The sequence below is a fragment of the Mustela putorius genome, unplaced genomic scaffold (assembly GCF_011764305.1).
Source record: "Mustela putorius furo isolate JIRA1106 unplaced genomic scaffold, ASM1176430v1.1 tig00000695_pilon_pilon_pilon, whole genome shotgun sequence".
In the NCBI taxonomy this organism is placed as follows: Eukaryota; Metazoa; Chordata; class Mammalia; order Carnivora; family Mustelidae; genus Mustela; species Mustela putorius.
The window spans coordinates 6,006,602-6,027,934 of NW_025421447.1; the positions used below are offsets into that span (position 1 = coordinate 6,006,602).

The 21,333-nt window shown below is 45.5% G+C and overlaps 1 protein-coding gene across 3 annotated transcripts in view; it reads right to left on the reverse strand.

Moving 5' to 3' along the window:
• RABEP1 (rabaptin, RAB GTPase binding effector protein 1) overlaps window positions 1-21,333 on the reverse strand; it is an 89,550-nt gene that overhangs the window by 53,553 nt on the left and 14,664 nt on the right. For 2 of the 3 annotated variants that reach the window (XM_045083187.1, XM_045083186.1), the window contains exon 2: window positions 1,479-1,607. The exons of the other annotated variant lie outside the window; for it this stretch is intronic. In XM_045083187.1, coding sequence (XP_044939122.1) covers window positions 1,479-1,607 — 129 coding nt within the window. The remainder of the gene's footprint in view (window positions 1-1,478; window positions 1,608-21,333) is intronic. 3 annotated transcript variants of the gene reach the window in all.

A 21,333-nucleotide genomic window follows, 5' to 3' on the forward strand; every position in this document is an offset into this window, starting at 1 on the left:
TTTTGGGCGCGTGGGTGGCTCAGTGGGTTGAGCCGCTGCCTTCGGCTCAGGTCATGATCTCAGGGTCCTGAGCTCTCTGCTCAGCAGGGAGCCTGCTTCCTTCTCTCTCTCTCTGCCTGCCCCTCTGCCTACTTGTGATCTCTGTCTGTCAAATAAATAAATAAAATCTTTAAAAAAAAAAAAAAAAAGAGCATGAGGTTTTAATTTAAATTCTTAGTGTTGACAATAATACAGAATTTGTATCTTTTGAACCTTTTTAAATTTAAAATAAAACATTTTAAGCGTCACCTTCAGGGAAGGTGTGAGGGTATACACAATGACTTGATGGAGTGCTTCCACAAAGTGGAACTTCAAAGCTGGCTGATCACCAGTCTCAAGCAGCGGCTCCCAAACTGCACATACCTAGAGCTCATCAGAAATGCAGATTCCTGGGCACCACCCTAACACACTGTGTTCTAACGAGCTCTCGGAGTATTTCACCCAGCATCTGAGTCGCCCAATTAAAACATCGACTGCTGGACCCTGAGCTGGTCAAGCGTGAGACAGGACCCAAACCATACATTTCTAACAAGCCTCCCAGGTGACTGAGACCCCGATGCTGCTGTTTTGCGACCACACTCTGGGAACCACTGCTGGGGGCTGCAGAAGCCACAGCTGTATTTTCCTATGTCAACACCCAAAGTGTAAGCCTGTCCTGATTCTTCAGGGCCAGGCCCTCTCGAAACACTCCCGCATCTGTCTTGTAAGCCTTCCTTCTCTCCTTGCTCGAGCTCCAGTTCTAGGAGTTCCAGAACCCTGGTGCTGCAGCTCTGGCTCCAGCCAGCACCCAGCACCACGTCTGCCTCACTGGAGTCCTGAGTCTTTGCTGGTAAGTAGGTGATCATCTGCGGGATCCCCTCCAGGAAGCATCAACATGTGACAGTCTGCAACACTATCAGTAGAACACCACCCCGAGGCCACTTGGCCTGGGCTCTCTCTCGGGCGGGAAGACCACCGAGAGCCCCGTGTCCCAGGGTGCTGGAGCCTCCCTACAGCGCGTATCCTTGTGAAGCTCAAAGATAAGGGAAAGCCTGAATCCTGCATTTTCCAACGTGTTCTATCAGTTCCATTCTTTTTATTTTTTTTAAAGATTTTATTTATTTATTTGAGAGACAGAGATCACAAGTAGGCAGAGAGGCAGGCAGAGAGAGTGGGAAGCAGGCTCCCCACTGAGCAGAGAGCCCGACGAAGGGCTCGATCCCAGGACCCTGACATCATGACCTGAGACGAAGGCAGAGGCTTAACCCACTGAGCCACCCAGGCACCCCTCTATCAGTTCTGTTCTTAACTCTAGGCTCTAAATAGGCTTTCAGTTTACAACATAAATACAAATAAAATCAAGGTGTGTTCAATGATAAAATTAACATTGTACTACCAAGAAACTCAACACGTTAAGGCAGTCTTAGTATGAGGGGTTAGAGACAGACTTAGGAACTTACCCTCTTTAGCCAAATATAACTCTTTAAATTTTGCTCTCTTTTGATTAAATTCTTGCTCAAGCTGCTGCTGTGCACGTAAAAATTCTGCATTAATTTTTTCCAATTCTGCTACCCGTTGCTGAAGAGAAACTGGAAAAAAAAATACTAGTTAACAAGTAATAACTTTTATTTATAAGTTACATATTTCTATAACGAAACAAGTAAGCAAGCTTCTTCCAAAGATCCAATATATTCTAGAAATTCTAATCTTCGCTTCTATCAGATGTAACCCACACTACGAATGTGTCACACAAGGTACCACAGCATATATATATGGAGAATCACGTGAGGCAAATTTCCCAAAAGAGAGCTTATGAAGTCCCTCTGTAGCTGACAGCGCGTCGATCTATTCTGGAGTTATTAAATACTGGAGTGTCGGGCCCAATCTTGCTAGCTCCGGTTTCCCTCAAGCGTTATAAGCAAAACTTTACAGTTTTCTGACTGGGAAAGGCAGACCAGCCTAGACCATCCTCCCAACTGCAAAAGGACTCATCACCATTATACTGGAATCATCATCAAAAACCCTTTCGTGTACAGAACTATTAGGTATGAACCCCCCATTCCTGGTGGATGATCCGGTTTGTAGAGTCATGGTCACGGGGGAGTGTCAGGGACTGGGACATGTCTCACTTCAGGGCTACATAATTTGTGGCAGCTGATTAAAGAAGTGGCTATCCTGAGCACTTCTGCTTCAAGGGGCTCTTCTGCTTCAAGCAGGAGGAAGGCGATCTGGGAGTCCGACCTCACCTCTTCCTCTGCCCCAACAGCAACCCAGACACAAAGCCATAACCCTAATCCCTCTGAGAGACACAAATGGGTACTAATGCCACCACCTAAACCCCAAGGCTAGTGGAGGTCCCAGGTCTCTAGCACGAGCCACTCTAGATAATGACGATTTGTTGCAATTTTAACCATGATCTGAAATTCTCTTTGAAGGCCCTACCTTCCCCCAACCGGGTCCTCAATTACAGCACACAGGAAAGACTGGGGAAATGCAGCAGTGGTTTATCTATACGAGACAGAGTCGGTCTCATTAATTTCTTCCATGTGGTTTTCAAGGTTCTCTACAACTCCTCTGATAAAAGATAATGAGCTGAAATTAGCACCTAAAACTATGTTCATCGCCACGTCTTCAGACTAGCCTCACTACAGATCGGACAGTCTGGATACAATCCAGGCAGAAGGGGAAGGGCTGCTGTCCTGCTGTTTGAGCCCCACCATTCACTATTAAAGGTGAGGCATCATTTTGAGGAGCGCATATCTAGGGCCTCTAGGTCACAGCAAAGAAGGGCATCCGGCCAAGTGAACATTCGATGACTTTTGGAGAAAAAGAGGGATGGAGAATCTAGAGGGGAAAAGACAGAGTCATCTCACACGTCCTATCTGAAATCATGGAGGAAACTTGCTATCTACAGTATTTACTTCTCTTGGTATTTTTACTGCCCAAATCCCAAATGTCAAATAAACAAGCTTTTCCCTTAACAGTCTGACATTATGGATAGCTACTGATTACCGCATGAGGTCAGGAAGGACTCAGGGAAAGCAAAAGAAAAGAAAAAGCAAGACCCCTCTGTCCTTCCTTTTCCCTAACAAATACACTCCCACCCCACTCCTACCACCCTCAAAACACGCACAAAAACAGCCGTACCTTTCAACATTTAGGAACTGAAGCTAATCGGTAATAAAAGCTAAAACACAGCCTTTAAAATGGCAGCTAAGGGGTGGCTGGGGGCTCAGTCAGCGAAGTGTCTGACTTAATTTCGGCTCAGGTCGGGGTCTTCGGGTCATGGAATGTAGCCCAACACCTAACTCTCCACGCCGTGGGGAGTCTGCGTGTCTCCCTCTCCCTCGGCCCCTCCCCCTGCTTATGGGCACTCTCTCTTAAACAAATAAGTCTTTAAAAAAAAAAAAAAAAAAAAACCCTGCAGCCAAAATGAAGTGTGGTTCCAGCTCCCAAGCCCGTCCTGGCTCTGGCCCACAGAGCAGCCGCAGCCTACACCCACAGTCTGGCTGCCTCTCTCCAGCTCTGGGATAGTTTTCAGTTCCAGGGATCAGGAAACCTTTGAGGACACACCAACTCCCTTACTCTCATTTGTTGTTTTAATTAAAAAATTTTAAATCCACCTGAAGTACTTCTAACATACCGCAATTCTACAACAAAGAAAAAGGCCAAAATAACTGTTTAAAAAAAAAAGAAAAAAGAATGCCTCTACTGCTGTATCTGGAAGATCAATTCCCCTTGCATAAGACAGCAGAGAAGTTTACAAATGGCCATATCCTAATGCATTAGCGACCAACCACAAAGTAAACTGAAAATAGTGCTCATCACACAAAGTACACATGCTGTTTTTCTAGCATGGTCACCACCAAGTTCACAATAACTAGCTAACAGCTCATGTTAAAAGTACTTAGCCTGGCATTTAGGGGAAAAAATTGATCAATGTAATTATTAAACTAGTGATATTTGACGAATAAAGGAAAAAGGCAGAATAAGCAGGTGACTTTGTACGTAGGCACAGAAGACCAGAAGTCCCTCGAGCCTCGTAATCCTGACTCAGTGCCCACGCTTCAGACTTCCAGCTCCGACCCCTCTCTAGGACCCTGCATCTTCACAGAACCATGAAAAGTCAGTCCGAAAGCCAGCCTTCCACAACTCAGCAGGTGAGAGCTATCGGTATCTCAGCCTCCCTGAACCACCCCACGTGTCTGCACGTTGGTGCCTTCAGCCGGATCCTAAGAAAAAGCGAGCGCCTGGCTGGCTTGGCTGGAAGAGCATGAAACTCCCGATCTCAGGGTTCTGAGTTCAAGCCCCACACTGGGTGTAGAGGTTACATAAAAATAAAATCGTGGGGATCCTGGATGGCTCAGGTGGTTGAGCATCATCAGACCCTTGATTTTGGCGCAGGTCATGATCTCCAGGTTGTGGGATCGAGCCCCACATCGGGCTCAGCGCTGACTGTGGAGTTTCTTAAGATTCTCTGTCTGTCTCTCTCCCTCTGCACATCCCTCCCTTGCAAGCATGCACATGCTCTAAAAAAAAATTTAAAAGGAAAGAAGAAAGAAAAGGGGGAAAACTAAGTTATGCAATGGCTATTTTTTTTTTAAGATTTTATTTATTTATTTGACAGACAAAGATCACAAGTAGGCAGAGAGAGAGGAGGAAGCCGGCTCTCCGCGGAACAGAGAGCCTAATGCGGGGCTCGATCCCAGGACCCTGGGACCATGACCCGAGCTGAAGGCAGAGGCTTTAACCCACTGAGCCACCCAGGCACCCCATGCAATGGCTATTTTTAATGCTTGACACCCAAAGGGAAAAATTATTACATCAATTACTCAGAATGTATGAAATAAGCAACCGGAAATGAAAAAGGAAAAAGACTATGGTAAATAACTGAAGGAAAGACCCAATGACTCTTAGATGCATCTCCTCCCCTAATCCTGATACGAATGGGAAAACATGTAATAACTTAAAGATATTTTAAAGTCAAACTCTTTTTTTTTTAAGATCTTATTTATTTATTTGACAGACAGAGATCACAAGTAGGCAGAGAGGCAGGCAGAGAGAGAGGAGGAAGCAGGCTCCCCGCTGAGCAGAGAGCCCAATGCAGGGCTCGATCCCAGGACCCTGAGATCATGACCTGAGCTGAAGGCAGAGGCTTTAGCCCACTGAGACACCCAGGCGCCACTAAGTCCCAAACTCTTACTAAGTTTGATGAGACATAAGCAACAGAAGAAAAGCAGTGTAAGTCAAATATTACAACCAGAATCTTTTTGTTTCAAGAAGTTCAAGAGCCAAGAAAACACCTAAAATAAATAAAGCACATAACTTCAGTAGAACAAAAGAATCAACATTTTCTATAACTCAAAAGTCTTCATTTCTGTCTCATTGGGTAAAATGAAACTACTAAGTATGGCAGGAAATATCCACCCAATGGAATAATATCAAGCCAAAAAATTGTACTAAATTAAAAAAAATCAAAATACAAAATTATACAACCCAATATGAGCTATGCAAAAAAATACATACAAAAAAAAAAGACTGGGAGGAATATGCCAAATTACCTTGAGTGGTTGCCTTTCTGAACCAAAGGGTAACTACAATAATAAATTACACTGATTACACGGATTTAAATTTAAAAGGTAAGGAAGTGTTTCATCTTTTTTTTTTTTAAAGATTTTATTTATTTATTTGTCATAGAGAAGCGAGATCAAGCACAGGCAGACAGAGAGGCAAGCAGAGGCAGAGGGAGAAGCAGGCTCCCCGCCAAGCAAGGAGCCCGATGTGGGACTCGATCCCAGGACGCTGGGATCATGACCTGAGCTGAAGGCAGCCACTTAACCAACTGAGCCACCCAGGCGTCCCAGGAAGTGTTTCATCTTTTTAAAAAAATCATTACAACTGTTTCTTACTGTTACGTCTCAATGTCTCTGCTCATAAAAATTGCACATGATTAACCTCAATAGTCTTCAGTGTTTTGACTCACTAAATAATCATTTTTTATAAGCTACACTTAATTTTCCCAGGATAAACAATTTGTTAGAATAGATGAATTTCCTTTAAAAATAGAACCTTTTAATTTGTTTCAGAAGTGGCCTTCCAGCTAGCAAACTGCCTTCTCCTGGTGCTCTAAAAACTCACCATGTACAACTTCTTTTAGGAATTACCAAAAACAATCACTGTCACACTAAATGTAGCCACTCAGCGGTGCTCTGTTTAGGCTCCTAATGAAGAAACCTGAAAGCAGGGACGCCTGGGTGGCTCAGTGGGTTAAGCCTCTGCCTTTGGCTCAGATCATGATCTCAGGGTCCTGGGATCGAGCCCCGCATCGGGCTCTCTGCTCAGCGAGGAGCCTGCTTCATTCTCTCTCTCTCTCTCTGCCTGCCACTCCCCCTGCTTGTGCTCTCTCACTCTCTCTGTCAAATAAATAAATAAAATCTTTAATAAAAAAAAAAAAGTAGAATTTAAGAAAAAAAAAAAGGAAACCTGCAAGTACCCAGCAGCCTGAGGAGACCGGGGAGAGGGAAAGTCGGGGAAGGGCGGGGGGGCGTGAGGCTGGCAGGAACGATGCCTCCCACAGAGGGCGGTCCACATGCAGACACACGCCAGGTCACCTGCACTTGCACAGTACTTGAGCCAGCAGAGGCGCTTGTGGGGAGCACCATGTCCGTATCTGCAGTACCACTGACAGCTGTCACTTCACTTCACATAACCCCATTTCACGTCACACAATCTCCTATAACTATCCGTCCTCGGCAATGTTAAAAACGTGCCTCCTTCTCCCTTGCCCCTGCCCTCAGAGGAGGCAGCTCTGAGCCCCCCGCGATCCACGGGTCACAGAACAGCTTCGCACCCATCCTCTTGAGAATCCAAGTAGAAAAACCTTACTTTGTCTCACTTCTCCTTTCTTCTTCTTTTTTGTAAGTCTCAAAGCAATTAGGTGTCACAATGCTTCAGACAAAAGAGCACCTTTAGGATCCCAGGCCTCAGATTCAAAACCCAACTGCTTCCTCCCCAGGGTTAGTGGATTTGGGTGAAGCAGCTGCAGGCGCGACTACAAATGCGGGAAAGACACTAAGTGAGAGAAAAACCAAACGTTCATTCAGAGGGAAAATGTACTAAGGAAGAGATTCTTCAAAAAGGTTGAAATGAATTAAAGACAGGAAACAACGGGAAACCTGACGGGGGCAGTGTGGGACACGGAGGGGAGAGGAAGCAGGACAGAGCGCGCGCTGCATCCCCGTTCCTAAACACGCTCACGACCAAATGTACAGAGCAGCCTCCGGGCACCTGCAGTGCGGCTAGAAGCTTGCGGGTCTGAGTTCAGTTCTCGGTTACTGAGCAGGACAATCACAAGAGCATAGTCTTGCAAGGACTTTAGAGACCTGTCTCATGCACTTTGGCCTGCGCGTCAACCCACTGAAGAGTTGTTAAATTCAGTGATCAGCAACCCACGTTTGCAAACGAACGAAGGAAGTAGAAACCAGCAGCACCACACTCGCCTGGGTATACGCTATTTCCTGAGATCTGCATTTCAGATGCTCACATACTGCTATTGGGCTGTAAAGGGAAATGTGTTTCTTATGACAGAAAGAGGTCAAAATAATCTGGAAACTGCCAATTCTTAACTCATACAGGACTGTACTCCCACCACACCAAAGAGAGGTGGTCACGTGGCTTCCACAGAAACCTAAAACTAGTAACTCACTTCACTGCCCCACACGGCACCCAGGTCCACCGTTCACAGATATCAGATGATCCTCCCCTCCCCTTCAGATAAGGGGTTATCTGTGAGAAATATCTATTTTTAGTCATACAACCCAAAAGCAGCTTCCTCTGAGATCTTAGATCTGTTCTACAGATTTGGAAAACGTCCAACACCTGTCATCTCACACCTGTCCTCTCCTTCCTCCTTCAGATGAAACACCTCCCGACTCTTTAATGACTCAATCAATCCCTCACTCTCTCACAGCTGCGGTCCCGAACATTACAGTCAGAACTACAGTCAGAACTCGACATAAAGTAGGACACTCTGGCCCTAACCCATTACCCACATAGAGTCGAGCAGAAACATTGTATCTGGAGGCTATTACCCTAACAACATTCAACAGATTGGCCCCAGCTTTCTTTGGAAGCAAGCACAGGCTCCCATTCTCAGCCCACAAAATTAACATAATCTAACACTGTCCCTATGTCCCCTCAGCTTGAACTTCAACCAAGCCAAGGGTCCAACAGCCATATCGGAGAGTTCTCTTTCTGTTTTGTTTTGTTTTGTTTTAAAAACAGTTTTCCGGTGGAACCAAAGACAGAGCTCTTCCACCCATCACTCGGGATCCGGGCAGAGGCGGACACTGCCTTATCAGACTACTCTCTTAGCTACAAGTTCATCCCAACTATCCTTAGCCTCAAATCACATTGCTTCATCTTATGCATGATTCGGTAACACTGTCATCAAATACTAAGATTCAAAGACAAGCTATCTACAGTTTTGGAGTCAGAAAACCATGCTTCAACCCAAAGCCGAGCTCTCTTTATACGAACTGGGGCAAAAGTTCAACTTTTCCAAGATTTCATTAAAATAAGGCGGACTCCCACTCTGGAGAGTATCGCAGGCTCTGAGGACTCGAAACGCCATCACACAAACGCAGCTCACATGATAACGTGACATTTACTGTTAACTTCAGAATCTAATAGCTGCAGCTTCAAAATTCTGCCAAAAAAAATAGAGGGGGGCGCCTGGGGGTCTCAGTCGGTTAAGCATCCAATTCTTGATTTCTGCTCAGGCCACAATCTCAGGGTCATGAGACTGAGCCCTGCATCAGGCTCCCTGCACAGCCGGGAGTCTGCTGGAGGCTCTCTCACTCTCTCCTTCTGCTTCCCTCCACCCTCTCTCTCTCCCTCCAATAAATAAATAAATATTTAACAAAAATTGAGACGTTCCTTTGGCTCGACGTGTTGTAGAGATGCTTCCTAGTGATAACTACGAAATCACCGTATTTCTAAAAATTCTCAAGCCACTTGTTCAAATAATCTACTCTTTAAATGTTCCAGAAACTACAGTCGAGCAAAGTTATCACATGCAAACAAAGCTTTGACGAAAAGTAAAAAATGTAGGAATAACTATAAACCAAAACATGGGGGTTTCAGGGAATGTTCAGGAGGCAAACAATGAACATAAACCATGTTCCAGGCTCCGATCCTGCATTACTCTACGCCCGTAAAGCTAAGTTCCCCCATGGGTTCCCACTGGGCATATACAACATACACCATGAAAACGCCTCCAATAGTCGCCAAACAAGGAGAACTTCAGAAATAAGCCGATCACACAACTGAGATAAACTCTGCACGTTTCACAATACCAGTCGACTACAGGATGCATTCAGGCACCATTCTGTGCACTTGACCAGGTCACCGTTAAGTCACTCTAACTTCGGACTACATTTAGTCCAAGCACCGCAGCCGGCCAGCACCATGTTCAAGAGCAGACGCGAGCATGCATGGGCACAGGCAGACGATTCTGCACTAGGCTGCACTCTCCCAAGGGCTTCAAACACGGCAGAATGCCAAGCCCGATGAAAAAGCATGACAACCACCACACTAATGAGCAGATGCGGGTTCCAACTTTGGATATTCAAATATTTTAGTGGCCGTTTACAAGACAAAGAAGGCTACTCAAAACTTAGTATCAGGCCTACTTAACAAAATGGTGAAAAGAATTCCGTTTTCTGCCCAGAGCTCGAGTGGCATTCGGCATTCGTAAGTGGAACCATATCGTACCACTTCAGGACTCGGGTTGGGACTGCTAAAAACTCACTATCCACCAGGGCAGTTAAATTCAATCCTTCTTTTGGGCTTGAATTTACCAAGTGTCTGTAAGGCTGCTGGTGGGACACAGGACAGTACAATCACTCCGGAAAAGTCTGGTGGTGGTTTGTAAATGCACACGTACCACACAATCCAGCAATCGCACAAAAAAGAACATACTTCCAAACAAAGATCTGTATACAAATGCTCACAGCAGCTTTACTCACAGAAGCAGGCAGTTGTAAATAACCCAAATGCCCACTAAAAATGGACAAATAACGAGAAGCCCATACGATCAGATGCTCTTCGGCAACTAAAGGACTGACTATTAACACACACATCAGGGACAAGTCTCGAGAGTGCCGTGCCCAGGGAAAGAACCAAACCCAAAAGCCAGACTGCACTCACAGACGAAATTCTAGAGTGGGCCAAACTACAGTGACGGGAGGGAGAGCGGCGCTTCCCCAGAAGGAGGGGCAGGGGCGGAACTACAAAGGCGGAGGAGGCAATTTAGGGGAGTAAAATGTTCCAGAACACGACTCTGGTGATGGTTACAGAACTGCTGCGTTCAGGAAAATGCATGGACCTAGAGCTAAAGTCATGAAATTCACAGCATGGAAACTGTTTTAACATCCTCACTGAGGCAGGAGTGAACCCTTCCAGGAATAAATGAGCATGTGCCAACAGAAGCGACCTCCTCCTCATCAGCCACCGTGAACGAGCCTCGTGGCCCTCCTCTGAAACCATTTCTCTGAATATTTAAATACTGTCCCTAACCAGAAACAGTGAAAGCCGACTTGACGTAGCCTGCTCACTGCTGCCTTTCCAGCACCTAGAACTGCGCTGGCCCGGGACGGTGTTCGCCAAGCATTTCCCAGGGGAACACGAGAACAAAGACGTGAGCCACGGCGGCTAGACCGACCTGTGCGGAGGGGCACACCTGAAAGGCAGCAAGGACTTGGAGAAGCGAAGGAGAGGGCGCCTCGCCGGGAACAGTCAAGGACAAAGGAGCAGGGCAGTCTGCACAGACACGGGGCGAGCAAGCCAATGTCCCGGACGTGCAGAAAACACTTCCCCACAGAGCACAGGAGGCCCCTGAGCGACCTCTGGGCCTGTGCTTCCCGCCTTGGCAGCCACTAGCCGTGTGAGGTTACCGCACCCCTGAAACGTGTCTAAGCTGAGTATGTTAAGTATGAAATAAATCTGGAATTTTGAAACCTTTGAACAAAAATATCTAAAATGCTCCAATGATTTTTATAGTGCTCACATGTACAAACTGTGACACCTGGAATATACTGCGGTAAATGAAATACATCATTAAAATTAATCTCCACGGAGAGCCGTACACGAATGTTCACGGCATGGTTCCTAACAGCCAACAAAGGAAGCCCAGTGTTCATCCAGGACGGATGGGTCAGCAAAACGGGGTTCTCATGCAACGGAATGTTGTATGTCCATAAAAAGGAGCAAAGTACAGGGCGCCTGGCTGGCTCTGTCAGAGGAACACGGGACTCCTGATCTCAGGATCGTGAGTTCTAGCCCCATGGTAGGGCTAGAATTTTTTAAAAATTAAATAAACCTTCAAAAAAGAGAGAGAGAAAAGAACAAAGTACTGATCCATGCTATAGGACGGACGGCCCTTGAACACATCACACTAACTGGAAGATGCCAGACACCAAAGCTACAGACAGTATGATTCTGTGTATAAAAACAGGAAGATCCAGAGACTTGATACTCTGTGAGATCTGACTTTATCTCCTAATAACCCTGAGTGTTCCTGGAGTCAGAAAATACAGGGTATGGAAAAAGCAGGGTTTAGGCAGGAATGCGGAGAGTATACTGAAAAGCCTTGTAGGTAAGAAACAGACTGCACTGGCAGCAAGGAGGGCTGGGTCACAGAGAAACAAAGAACAGTGACTAGAACTCCACGCAAGTGTTGTACGTTTAGTATAAAAGCAAATGAATCTAATTTTAAAATTCAGCACCACTGGAAAAGTCACCAGCCTACAGCTCAGTCCTAAAACTGATGTTCGTAATAATGAATTACCAATACAAGGTTTAATGTGGGGGCGCCTGGATGGCTCAGTCGGTTAGCGTCTGACTCGATCTCAGCTCAGGTCTTGATGTCAAGGTCATGAGCTCAAGCCCTGCGCTGGGCTCCACACTGCGCATGGAGCTTACTTTAAAAAGGGGCGGGGGGGGGGGCCGGGGTGGCTCAGTTGGTTAAGCGGCTGCCTTCAGCTCGAGTCATGATTCCGGGGTCTTGGGATCGAGTCCCACATCAGGCTCCCTGGTCAGTGGAGAGCCTGCTTCTCTCTCTCCCTCTGCCTGCGGCTGTGCTTTCTTGTGCACACTCTCTCGCTCTCTGTCAAATAAATAAATAAAATCTTTTTTTAAAAAAGACTTAGTGATGTCCAGTGCACTTTGTTAAAGGAAGCACATTAAAGTGCATTCTATTTTGGAAAAGCCGCTAAGAAAAGTAGCTAGACTCTGAGCACCCAGAATGTGGCCTTTAGATACTGTTTCCCACTAAAAGGAAGCAGAGCTCCTTGGAAATAGTGACTGATTCCAGGCCTGGACGGGAAGGGAACAAGACGAAGCTGAAACATGGTAGCATCTGCTGGGGTTCTATCAAAGGACTGAGGAGTCCTAGAGAAGACAGTGGCCCAAAGAGATCATCTGCACATCAAAGCACCCTCCCCTTCAGATATATTCATTCCTAATCCTCAGAACCTGTAAGTATTACCTTCTGTGGCAAAAGACATGATTCAGGACCTGGAGGAGCCCACCCTGGATTACCCAGTAGGCCCTACATGCAATCCATACATGCCTTTTTTTTTTTTTTTAAAAGATTTTACTTATTTGACAGAGAGAGAGACAGAGAGAGACAGAGTGCACAAGCAGGGGAAGCACCAGAGGAAGAGGGAGAGAGAGGCTCCCTGCCCAGCAGAGAGCCCGATATGGGGCTCGATCCCAAGGATTCTGGGATCATGACCTGAGCGGAAGGCAGATATTTAACGGACAGAGCCGCCCAGGCACCCCCGTAAGTGCCTTTTTTTTTTTTTTTTAAAGATTTTATTTATTTGACAGAGAGAAATCACAAGTAGACGGAGAGGCAGGCAGAGAGAGAGAGGGAAGCAGGCTCCCCGCTGAGCAGAGAGCCCGATGCGGGACTCGATCCCAGGACCCTGAGATCATGACCTGAGCCGAAGGCAGCGGCCTAACCCACTGAGCCACCCAGGTGCCCCCATAAGTGCCTTTTTAGAAAGAGGACCTGTGAGGCAGCCACACAGAGGACTCAGGCCTGTGACACCATAGACGGAGCTTGGGGTGGGGTCACCAGGGAAGGCCAGCAGCGCCGGACACCGCAAGGGGCTAGAACTGCCGCCCGCCCCAGCCTTTGGAAGGAGCACGGCCCTGCCTACGCCTGACACTTCAGCCCAGGGGTATGGATTCTGGACTGCCCGCCTCCCCCACTGTGAGATCATAAACATCTGTTGTTTTAAAGCCATTCAGTTTGTGGTAATTTGTTGGAGCAGCCAAAGTAAACCAACACGATCAATAAAAATAACAATGAGTCAAAACACGAGTATACATGTAAATCCACATATTCTCGATATATAAAGAAAAAAAACCTGGGGCGCCTGGGTGGCTCAGTGGGTTAAGCTGCTGCCTTCGGCTCAGGTCATGGTCTCAGGGTCCTGGGATCGAGTCCCGCATCGGGCTCTCTGCTCAGCGGGGAGCCTGCTTCCTCCTCTCTCTCTCTCTCTGCCTGCCTCTCTGCCTACTTGTGATCTCTCTCTGTCAAATAAATAAATAAAATCTTTAAAAAAAAAAAAAAGAAAGAAAAAAAACCTGATTGGTCACCTTATCTAGGCAACCAAGTTATCACTGTGAAAGCGTACCAGGAAAAGTATCACTCCTTCCCTCTCCATTTCCTACACAAACTATCCCTTAAGGTAGCAAAATCTACACGGAGCATTCCTCATCCAGAAGTATTCCGGCTGTAACTACCATCTGACAAACACTGATGAATGGAGAAACCCAGGAAATGGTCATCGGTGGTCCTCACGTTTCCAAAAGAGCCAACCAGACAGTAGGTGCCCCCGATGGCAGTGGGTACACTGCCGCTCTGAGATGGTCTTTAAAAAGCATAAGAAAACCACCAGGCACACAAAAAATGCCAAAATCCATGTAACAAACAAACAAACGTAGATCTGAATATGACTTCAGATCTAACTCCCAACTTAGAGGAAACACAGAAGACAAGACTACGGAGAACACCAAAATACGGATGCAATCGGGAAGTTACAGGGGCGAGTGTGCCACAGGACAGCCGTCTTCAACAAATTATGAGGCAGAGGGAAGAGACAACACAGACCAACCAACTCTAATGGCCCCTATTCTGGGTCCTGTTTGGAACAAACCCAATTTTTCAAATTGAGACAACTGAGGAAATGTCCACCTGGACTGAATATTTCATGATAAAGAATGACTGTTGACTGTTTTCAGATGTGATCATAGTACTGTGGCTATGTTTACAAAGATACTGAAATGTTTTCAAATGAAATCATAGGTGTCTGAGATGGGTTATTTAAAAGTCCAGGGGGCGCCTGGGTGGCTCAGTGGTTTAAAGCCTCTGCCTTCAGCTCAGTTCATGATCCCAGAGTCCTGGGATAGAGCCCCGCGTCAGGGTCTCTGCTTAGCAGGGAGCCTGCTTCCTCCTCTCTCTCTCTCTCTGCCTGCCTCTCTGCCTGCTTGTGATCTCTGTTGAAAAATTAATTAAAAATCTTTAAAAAAAAAAAAAAAAGTCCAGGACAGGATGTAGGCAGAGGGTTACAACCGAAACAAGCTCAACTACACAACGACAGTCACAGCACACGGAGGGTGCTGGGTCTACCTACGAATTTTTTTTTTTTTTTAAGATTTTACTTATTTATTTGACATGGAGAGAGAGATCACAAGTAGGCAGAGAGGCAGGCAGAGGGAGATAGAGGAGGAAGCAGTCTCCCCACTAAGCAGAGAGCCCGATGTGCAGCTGGATCCCAGGACCCTGAGACCATGACCTGAGCCGAAGGCAGAGGTTTAACCCACTGAGCCACCCAGGTGCCCCTACCTACAGATCTTTTTAAGCGTTTAAAATGTTCCACAGAAAGGACTCTAAGTCTAATTTTTTTTTTTTAAGTCTTACCTCTTCTGTGTTGAAAGGATTACCTCTAAATTAGCTGAAAAATAATACGCCCACAAAATATCATTTCAGGGGCACCTGGATGGCTCAGTCGGTTAAATATCAGACTCTTGATTTCAGCCGAGGTCATGATCTCAGGGTCATGATTAAGCCCTGCACTGGGCCACGTGCTCGGTGAGGAACCTGCTTAAGATTCTCCCTCTCCCTTTGCCTCTCCCAGCCCACATGCTCCCTCTCCCTCACTCTCTTAAAAAAAATAGTAATAATTAAAAATATTCATTCTCTCACCCTTCCAGATAATGGGGCATTATACGTATTCACATTTATAATTCACAACAAAGAACTATTTAATAAAAACTCTGTTTCTGACTATTACCAATTCCTTTAATATAAAATGGTCATTGGTTTAGAACACTTTGTTTTTAATTTGAGAGAGAGCGAGCACGCATGTGCATGCACAAGCAGGGAGCAGAACAGAGGGAGAAGGAAAAGCAGGCCTCCCACTGAGCAGGGAGCGTGACGCGGAGCTCGATCCCAGGACCACGACAGCATGACCTGAGCCAAAGGCAGACGTTTAACCAACCACGCCACCAAGGTGCCCTGGTTGAGAATATTCTTAAGATTTATCACTTACAGGGGAAAAGTCAAACCTCTCTTAGAATCATGTTTTATTATACTGTAAATTCAAATTCCCTATGTACAGAGTGTCCTTCAGTATTACACCAAAAATCTAAACTACCGATGTCACTTTCCATCTCTTATCTTGTAAAAGGACTACCAAGAGCTACAAAATTGACATTAGGAGTTATTTATCAGAAAAAAAGTTCTTTGGGACGCCTGGGTGGCTCAGTCACTTGGGCGTCTGCCTTTGACTCGGGTCATGATCCCTGCCCTGGGCTCCCTGCTCCACGGGGAGTCTCTCTGCCTGCTGCTCCCCCACTTGTGTGCTGTCTCTCCCCGACAAAGTTTAAAAAAAAAAAAAGTTCATAAATACATAATAAAGCCACAAGGGTTTATAGTTTATTTATAAGGGAAATTGAATGCATTATTTATGAACTTTTCAGAAACAACAAGGTCATATGTAAGAGGGAACAAAAGTTTGATAAACAGCTATTCCACCTACAAGTAGATAAAGAAAATTAATTACATGTTCCTAGAAGGGGACAAGAGGAACCAACCGGTAAAACTTTTCAGGGGAGCGCACTGATGTTAATATTCGTGTGGGGGGTGGGGGGGTATAAGCATTGACGTGCCAAGGCCTAGACAGATCGGATCTCGGTGTGACTACCGGGGATTAACAGGGGAGACAATATCAAAGACTCACCATCCCGGAAGTGGGAACCACAAACAGGTGTACCACTGCCTCCTAGAGGTGCTCTCTCACTCAGTCACACAGTTTATTTACGTGCTAAAATTCATTACTTAATTATTTTCATTTACACTAAGGGCATCATACTGTTAATTTTTTTTTAATCGTGTGTGTAGTTTTACATCAGAATGATACAGAGGCATCCTAAAGCATTTTGTTAGAAACAAGTGGTTCTCAGGGCACCTGGGTGGCTCAGTGGATTAAGCCTCTGCCTTTGGCTTGGGTCGTGATCTCAGGGTCCTGGGATTGAGCCCCGCATCGGGCTCTCTGCTCAGCAGGGAGCCTGCTTTCCCCCTCTTTGCCTGCCTCTCTGCCTACTTGTGACCTCTCTCTCCGGGTCAAATAAATAAAATATTTTTTTAAAAAAAAGAAAGAAAGAAACTAGTGGTTCTCACCTGGAGGTGACCTTGCTCCCCAGAGGACATCTGGCAAGGTGGGAAGCGTTTCCGGTTGTCAGACCTGAGGAGAGGGGTATGGAAGCCAGAGACGCTGTTCAACACCCCATGGTACCCAGGACGGCCATCCACAGCAATGAGCGACCCGGCCCTAGAGGCCAACAGTGACAAAGGGTAGCAGTTTGCTATAAACTCACAGGGCTGACACCCTCAGAGCCAGAGTGACAGTGCAGACTACAGGTAAAGAGTCCCTCCCTTTCGTTGTAAAGCTCGGAGGGTCACCCAGTCCATAACTACAGCTAGTCCCTGAATTCTCTGACACTCTCTCCCCCACTCACTTGACACCTGCACCGGTGCTTCTCAACACTCACGCCTCACAAGAGCATAAGGAGGGCGCCTGGGGGTCTCAGCGAGGCATCTGCCTTCCGCTCAGGTCACCATCCCAGTCCTGGGATGGAGCCCCACCTCAATCCCCTGTTCCCCAGGGAGCCTGCAGCTCCATCTCCTACTCCCGGTTTGTGCACTCTCTCTCTGTGGCAAATAAATAAAAGGACTAAGAAAGAAAGAAAGAAAGTAAGGAAGGAAGGAAGGAAGGAAGGAAGAGAAAGAAAATGAAGTTTGATTTAAGTACTGGAGAAATCCAGGAAAGACACAGCAATCCTACCAAAACTACGCAAACGCTGCATATAAAATACTCAAGCGGCAGGGGGCACCTGGGTGGCTCAGTTAAGTGTCTGCCTTCAGCTCAGGTCACGATTCCAGGGTCCTGGGATCGAGCCCCACATTGGGCTCCTTGCTCAGGAGGAAGTCTGTTCTCCCTCTGCCTCTGCTATTCCCCCTGCTTGTGCTCTCTGTCAAATAAATAAATAAAATGTTTTTTCAAATAATAAAATAAAATATCATGGGTGTTTTTCAGAGTTTAAAAAACTTTTTTTTTAAATGCAGGAAGACAGTGCCTAAGGAAGTAATTTGATTTCTTGTTCCAAATTCAACCAGATCACTCAGTAACAGTCACACAAAAAGGCTTTCATTTTCACATCCCCAAACAAGAAAGACTCTGGTGACAGAAGTAAGTCTTCATCCCCAAGTGTCTTCTGTACAACTTAGAAAGCGTAAACAGGATCCACAGGTATGGGATGTCTCCACGGACATCAGAGTCCAATCAGGTGGCCCCCATCCCCTCACTTGTTCTCCTCTGATCACTCTGCAACTAATTCAAATTTACAGCAACAACGTTTCACACACACAAAAGTCCCTAGACCTGCTAGAGTAATGTCTTTGTAGGAAAAGCTCTTAAAGGTAAATAAAAAGACAAATATTATTTAGTGGTTAAAGATGGATGATTTGCAAAAGAATTCCAAAAACCAACAGAAATTAAAGAAATGCAAATCTGAACAAGATTCTGCTCACAAAACTAGCCAACATTTTTATGGCCCAGCTGGCCAGGAAGGGACTGAGCCCCCAGGGTCAGCTAGTTCCCAGGATACTAAACAACTCACCTGCAAACATGCCTAGTGCACGCAAGCCCACTACACAGAGGTCTACAACCACTTGCTCATCCGCTCTGACACAGCAAGCCAGTATTTCCCGTCACCCCCAGGCCAGGTATCAGAACACCAGAGACCCGCGGACATCACTCAAACTAGACAATCCTAAGCTTGTTCCATCTCACCTCCTCTGGCCCACCTACTCCTTCCCACGGAAACCACAATAAAGGTTCTAGACCATGTCTTCCATGGGCCCCTTCTGCCTCCTGACCAACCCGGTATTCTCCGATGGCACGTCCCCCCCGCCCCGTCTTGGGCACTCTAAGTATTAAAATCCTCTTTCAAAGGCAGCCATCTCTATATCTGCCACCTTACCTGGGGCGCCTGGGTGGCTCAGCGGGTTAAAGCCTCTGCCTTCAGCTCACACATGATCTCAGGGTCCTGGGATCGAGCCCTGCATCAGGCTCTCTGCTCTGCGGGGAGCCCACTTCCCTCTCTCTCTCTCTGCCTGCCTCTCTGCCTGCTTGTGATCTCTGTCAAATAAATAAATAAACTCTTTTAAAAAAATACATTTATATCTGTCACCTTACCAAACCTGATTAACACAAATCCAGGGTGTAATTCAAGACAGGCGACTATGTGACAGTCAACAGCAAAAGGCTTACATGTCTGTATACTTTTTAACCAGGCAATTTCACTGCTAAGAATTTATCCTAAAGAAGTAATCATAAATATGTGTACATTTAATTTCAAGAGCATTGATTGTACCACCAATTAAAATTCCAAAACATCAAAAATAAGCCAATGTCTAGCAATAGAAAAATGACAAAAAATTATGAAGGAGCTTTACAAATTTCAAGATGAACTTTTAAAGAGAACATAACAAATTCTATCAAATCTACAGGGAATAAATATTTTCTACATTACTTACACTTTCCTCAGTATAGTAAAGGATAGAATGATTCCCAATTTATTTTAGCAAGCTAGCATAATCGAGATACCAAAACCAAGGGTGTTCCAAAATGGAAATACAGGCCAGCCGCACCTATGAACAGAACTGCGGAACAATTCAATAAAATCTAACTACACACTAGAAGAGAGGCCTGTACAACCAACTTGAGCTCACCCTAAGTGTGCAAAAATTTGTCCAACAATAAGAAATACTTAATTTTGTTAAAGAGAACAAAAAGCACGGAAACAGTCCCAGTGAATACAATAAAGAGGAAACAGTAAAGCAATTAAAGAGGAAATAGCTGTGGAAAACAGAGCGCCCAGCGTAAGGACGATCCCTGTGCTGACAGGACGGAATGCTACACACGGAACAGAGAAAATACTGAAAGACATAAAGGAATAAATATTCCCACAAGGTCATTAGAACTGCATCCGCAAGAAAAGTGATTAAGATGTGAGCAGACAGGCTCCTGTGGGAGGAAAGTGGAGAAGAGGCGAAAGCGGGCCCCGGGCCATCCCCGAGCACTGGAGCCAGCCCTGGACTGTGGACTACCGACATGGCGACACACACAGACACCAAACCCTCTACCTGCAGAAGCCTCCAGGGACTGGATTCCCACCTGCTCCGAGCACACGAGCACACACCAGAATGGAAACACACCAGATGCAGCAAAATCTAAGCGTGTATAACTTCTCCAACAACCAGCGGAGACTGACTGAGGAGTGTCTGCAGAGACCTCCAGAGAGCTAGGTTTCAGAAGCCCCATGCCATGCTAGCTGTTGTGAGGAAAAAACTAAAACTTAGGGGCACCTGAGTGGCTCAGTGGCTCTGCCTTTGGCTCAGGTCATGATCTCAGGGTCCTGGGATCAAGCCCCGCATCAGGCTCTCTGCTCTGCGCGGAGCCTGCTTCCCTCTCTCTCTCTGCCTGCCTTCCTACCTATTTGTGATCTCTGTCAAATAAATAAGTAAAAATCTTTGAAAAACAAACAAACCAAAAAAACCCCTGAAAACTTAAATATTCACAAGACAACCAAATATGTTATGGAATCCATACCATGTGATACTACACGCTCATGAAAAATAACACTGTCTCACAGTACGTCATGAACAACCCTTCACGTAAGTGAAAAGAGCATCCTCTAACAGTAAAAATTTTTTTAATTTTTTATTTTTTTATAAACATATATTTTTATCCCCAGGGGTACAGGTCTGTGAATCACCAGGTTTACACACTTCACAGCACTCACCAAAGCACATACCCTCCCCAATGTCCATAATCCCACCCCTAACAGTAAAATTTTTTATCAAATTTTAAAGAGTTTTTTCATATATTTTAATACACCTATGAAAATGCTACAAAAATAATACATCAATATGTTAACGGAAATTATCTTCAGGCGATCACCGTTTTATTCTTAATGCTTTTCTGCATTTTCTGAATTATTTGCAATAAGCAGTATCAATTTTATCTAGAAGAAAGAAAATTAAGGACTTAAATACAAGATGTGAAAGACCTAATTTGACAAATAGCTCCTAGAGAAAGAACTTAAGAATTCAAATTATTTGGGGGAAAAAACACAAAAAACTAGCAGCTATGTAGGCAGCAGACACCACAGTACAGGAGACTGTCTGGTACAGAGACAGAGAGGGTCTCTGAAAGCGCCAAAGCATCATCTAACTGGTTCACATGCAATCCTAGACGGCTCTGTGTCACAGAACACCAGTTAAACAAGACAAAGGTCTGCCCATGCTACAGGCAGGAAAGTTTTCAGTCTACACTTAATGCTAGCAAGGGTGAGATGACACTAATGGTAGAAATATAAACTAGAACCAGATTTCTGGAAAGCAGTTTGGCAACAAACACAACAAAACCTCATGCTTCTTGATCCAGGACTGTCCAGGAAACACTCAAAGCTTAACCTCGAGGATGCCTCCCGGAGAATTCCTTATTATCAGCAAGATCTCACAGATAATCAAACAGGCAAGAGTAACAGGAAAATGATTATGTTATGATACATTCATATGGGAAATTGGACTTTTAAAACCAGTGTGTTTTTGAGAAATAACTTACAAGGAAATTCCACTTTATAAAATAAAAATAGCTGAATAAAAAACCACATGTG